This window comes from Apaloderma vittatum, unplaced genomic scaffold (assembly GCF_000703405.1).
Source record: "Apaloderma vittatum isolate BGI_N311 unplaced genomic scaffold, ASM70340v1 scaffold19771, whole genome shotgun sequence".
Taxonomy (NCBI): Eukaryota; Metazoa; Chordata; class Aves; order Trogoniformes; family Trogonidae; genus Apaloderma; species Apaloderma vittatum.
In genome coordinates, this window is record NW_009697604.1 from 4,934 (window position 1) to 8,850 (window position 3,917).

At 40.8% G+C, this 3,917-nt stretch overlaps 1 protein-coding gene across 1 annotated transcript in view; it reads right to left on the reverse strand.

The window, feature by feature from the left end:
- The window catches only part of API5 (apoptosis inhibitor 5), a gene marked incomplete at its 5' end in the record, with an annotated part of 6,632 nt that extends 3,002 nt beyond the window's left edge, over positions 1–3,630 (reverse strand). Inside the window, 6 exons of the mRNA XM_009877707.1 lie at positions 348–441; positions 682–863; positions 1,359–1,448; positions 2,079–2,183; positions 2,484–2,690; positions 3,479–3,630. Of these exons, the coding sequence (XP_009876009.1) occupies positions 348–441; positions 682–863; positions 1,359–1,448; positions 2,079–2,183; positions 2,484–2,690; positions 3,479–3,630 (830 nt within the window). The remainder of the gene's footprint in view (positions 1–347; positions 442–681; positions 864–1,358; positions 1,449–2,078; positions 2,184–2,483; positions 2,691–3,478) is intronic.
- Positions 3,631–3,917: the final 287 nt, after the last annotated feature.

The following is a 3,917-nucleotide window of genomic DNA, read 5'->3' on the forward strand; positions in this document are numbered from 1 at the left end:
CGCTCTGGAGTTTACAACTACTTTTAGGCTTCTTGGAGTTTTATGCAAACTGGTTGCTTTTAATGTCCCGTTGTACTTCCTACGCCCCAGTATATGAAAATCCCCCCTTTAACAAAACCACAGAGCACGGCTGAGCCAAATAGGTGTGGCTGCAGAGCAGCTAAGAGCTGAAATTGAAAGATCATCTCAGCTTACAAAATGAAGCACCAGGTAAGATGTAGCTGCACAAGATGCTGCAGCATTATTCTTTTATTTATCTGCACGCTTACAGCACCACTGCCCGTGTGCCAGTGGGTATCTTGGCAGGCTCAGTTACAAAACTCAGAATCCCTGAATACGACGCTTACCTCCTCTGTTTTCAGGGCTTCCCCTGTTTTTCCTTGAAGCGCAAGACGAAGCTGTCGAATGTACACCTGCAAGCCTCGAGCAAAGTACTGTAGCCTAAAAAAAATTTAAAAGCAATCGGTTAATAAATTTTATATATTCCCACAAAACAAAAGCATAAGGGAAGATGTAATCTCATTCTCCCCCGGCTCCTTTGGAAAAAATGCTCAAAATGAGTTTTCTATCAATCCCATTTGTGTTTCTTCAGCATCCAGGCAATAATAATTTGTGCTTTCTAACAGTAACTCTAACGCACCTTCTAACAGGCAACTCGAAGCCTTGCCTTTAAATGATTACCTGATTTTGAAGTCTTTCAACTTCTCTGCATTCAGCTTGGCTGTGAGGAAGTCAGGAAGTTTACGCCCCAGCTGATGGAAGCTGTACAACAAACACTCCACATAACTGAACTGCAGCTTAGGTTCTTCACCACCAGCATTTTCTCCGTTCTCTGCTTCGTCTGGAGGAAGGGGCATATACTCCTGAAGAACAGAAAGGAAAAATGAGACAGAAACGCAGAAGACATTTACGCCGAGCAGCCGCTCTTTTGCTGTGTTTGAACCAGAGGGGTTATTTAAACTGTCGATTTAAGAACTGACCCCATCCCTAGGCTAACGTGGAGAACCGCTGAACAACATCCTGGTGCTGTGCAGCAGTGCTTCGGAAACCGCGCCGCATTTCCTTAAAACGGTCAAGGCAGACATTGCCTTTAATGGGATCAACACGACTATAAAATTCTAAGATGAAAAAGCTGCAGGACTTTACGGGATTAAAAACACGAGGCAGGTAAGATTGTATCTACAAAGGCTTTGAATTGCAGAATTTTGTTTGACCTGGTATCATGGGCAGAGCTATCTTTGAAATAGCTGCTTTACAAAAAGGCTAAACATATTAATAGATAAAAATAACTTGTTTTGATATAAGCTTTTTTTTTTTAAAAAAGTGTTTTACGTGAGTAAAAATTGAATTAATCTTACCAGTAATTTATCAAACAGCTTCTTCAAATTGGATTCAAGCTTTTCCATATCGCCACAAAACGAACTCATTTCAGCGAGAAGCTTCAAAACCTAGAAGTGAGGACAGCCAGTTTTTATAAGTTAACTGAGAAGCACAAAGGCTTAACGTCCAGCTTAAAACCAGTTATCGCATCGTTATGGGTGGGCACTGTAGAGGTCCACTATTACAATAAAACTCCTCCCAAAGAATGCACGGAGGAACCTGCCTTGTCTGTTTTTCATCGTTAGTCAACAAGTTAAGAAAACTTCCACCTCCCCTGCCTGTAGCACAGCTCACCTTCAACGGGAGATTCGGGGCGATCTAACTGAAGCTGCAGAACTGACTAAAGTAAGCGAAATTACAGACATTAAGCCACCATCTCAGGAGGCTAAATTAGCACAATCGTTTCAGTAAATGCTATGTGCTTAAAAGAAATTGTCAGTAATAGACAAAAGATTGTGCTGATCTACTTATTCTAGCGTTGTCTCAAAAGCTCTGGACAGAAGACACTGGCTTTAAAAGGCAATGCTCGGTCACACCTCAATAGAGCAAACACCTTTTTCCAAGAGTAATTAGTTTTCCTCCAAGCCGAGAACTGAAAATCACTTAAGAAAGGAGGTGGCAATTTTTAAAATAACTGTCTTCATCTAAGACGCTTATTTTTTTTTTGCGATTTGGAAGACATTTTATCTTTGGCTTACCTCTAGCTGGATATCAAGACCCTCCACTGGAGTTGTCAAAGAACCGAGGTTTGGCAGAACATGCTCACAGAAGTAAGTAACAAATTTTGTGGAATGAACGTTTTTCTGCAAAAAAAACCCCAAAACCCGCCACACGTTATGCAGGCTACTCTTTAAGTCTGAAGGAGTTACATGTTTTCCCTCCATCACTGTAACATCTTTAATTCAAAAGAAAATGTCAAACAACACAGAAGAACACAAAAGCTCTTTGTATTTGGGAGGCTTTAAGGATGTTTCCCAACGTTTTAATACTCTAGAAGGTGGTTCTCCACCTCTCATTCTAACGAATACATAGATAACACCGAAGGGAAGGTGCAGCCAGCAACTTTCCACAATACTCCTCGTGCAAAGCGAACAAACGCTTACCGAGAAGAGCGGCACCGCCTGCCGAGTACACTGCAGCAGTCTGTCCACGCAATCCGGATCAGACGGATTGAACGTCTGCTCCAGGTCAGCCTGTTCGGCCACCAGCTCCACGAGTTGTTGCCTTCCGCTTACAGTCTGTAAGCTTTTTAATCCAGACAATATTTTCATGAACAGAACGAATTCCTCGCCTGTCACATCTTCCAGCACCTTAAGGGAACACCAGAAAACATTATTTCTATGGCAGCAACCTGCAAACCTTGATTTGAAAAGGTAAAGTACGCGCGTACTTAGCATTTAAATTCAGCTTCTACTCATTTAAAACCACAGATTTAAAGGAACACATGAAAACATTCAGTATAATTGTATGCACCTCCAAACTGAAGAAACCACCATCAAGTTGTGCGTAAGAAACATTATTTTTCTTCAATTCAAGCTTTAGAAAGCCCGGCCAAGGAGGTGATGTGACCTAACACTAATGTTCCAGTATTTAAGAGCACGTCACAAGGAGGTGGGTTCTTTACTGGGGTGGACGGGGCGAGAATGAGAAAATGATACGAAACTGAAACGGGAAGTTCCGATCGGATAATGAAGAAAAAAACAAACAAAAAAATCACGCCAAGGACAATTAAACATTGGAGCTGGTTGCCCATACAGTATGGAAAATCTCCATCCTTAGAGGTTTTCAAAACCCAACCGGACAAAGCTGATCTGAGTTCAGCTGAGCATGATTCACTTCTCCCAAAGTCCAACGCGAAAGATTCTACAATTCTCATAAAAGTCGCCCTTTACAAAACACCAAGAGCCAGGCGTGACTTCAACATTCCCACAAAAAAACGCTGCCAAGTTTGGATTGTAGCAGCACAGGATAACTAGAAGACTGCCTTTGTACAAGACTTACCTCTTTATGTGTTTTAAACAAACAGACCTCTAGAGTAAGGCCAGTGATAAGGGACAGTTTAATAATACTTCAGTTCGTACTGAGATAAAACGCTCACCTTCTTTGATTCAGTCAGGATGAACTCTTCTACTTCCTTTGTCATCACCTCCTCAGGCAGGGTTTTCAGTTTTGTAGAGAGGAACTTGATGGCTCGCTCTCTCACAATATCCTCCCCTTGAAGAATTTGACTGAATAAGCCTCCCAGAGTCCCTGAACGGAGAATAAATCAGGTAACGCCAGTTATTTCAGAAGAGCTGAACCTTCAACCTAGAAGTTTCCTCCTGTAAGGCTCCACAACACACTTTAAAATAATTGCTATGCTAACTTTTAAGAAAAAACATAATTTTCACATAGCTTGATGTAAGACTCCACATTCTTTTATTGGTCTGTGTAATTCAGGTTCACAATTATATTATTATATCATATATTTTATATCATTATAGTACTACATTATATTTTATTATACTATATATGATATTATTATATATGATATCATT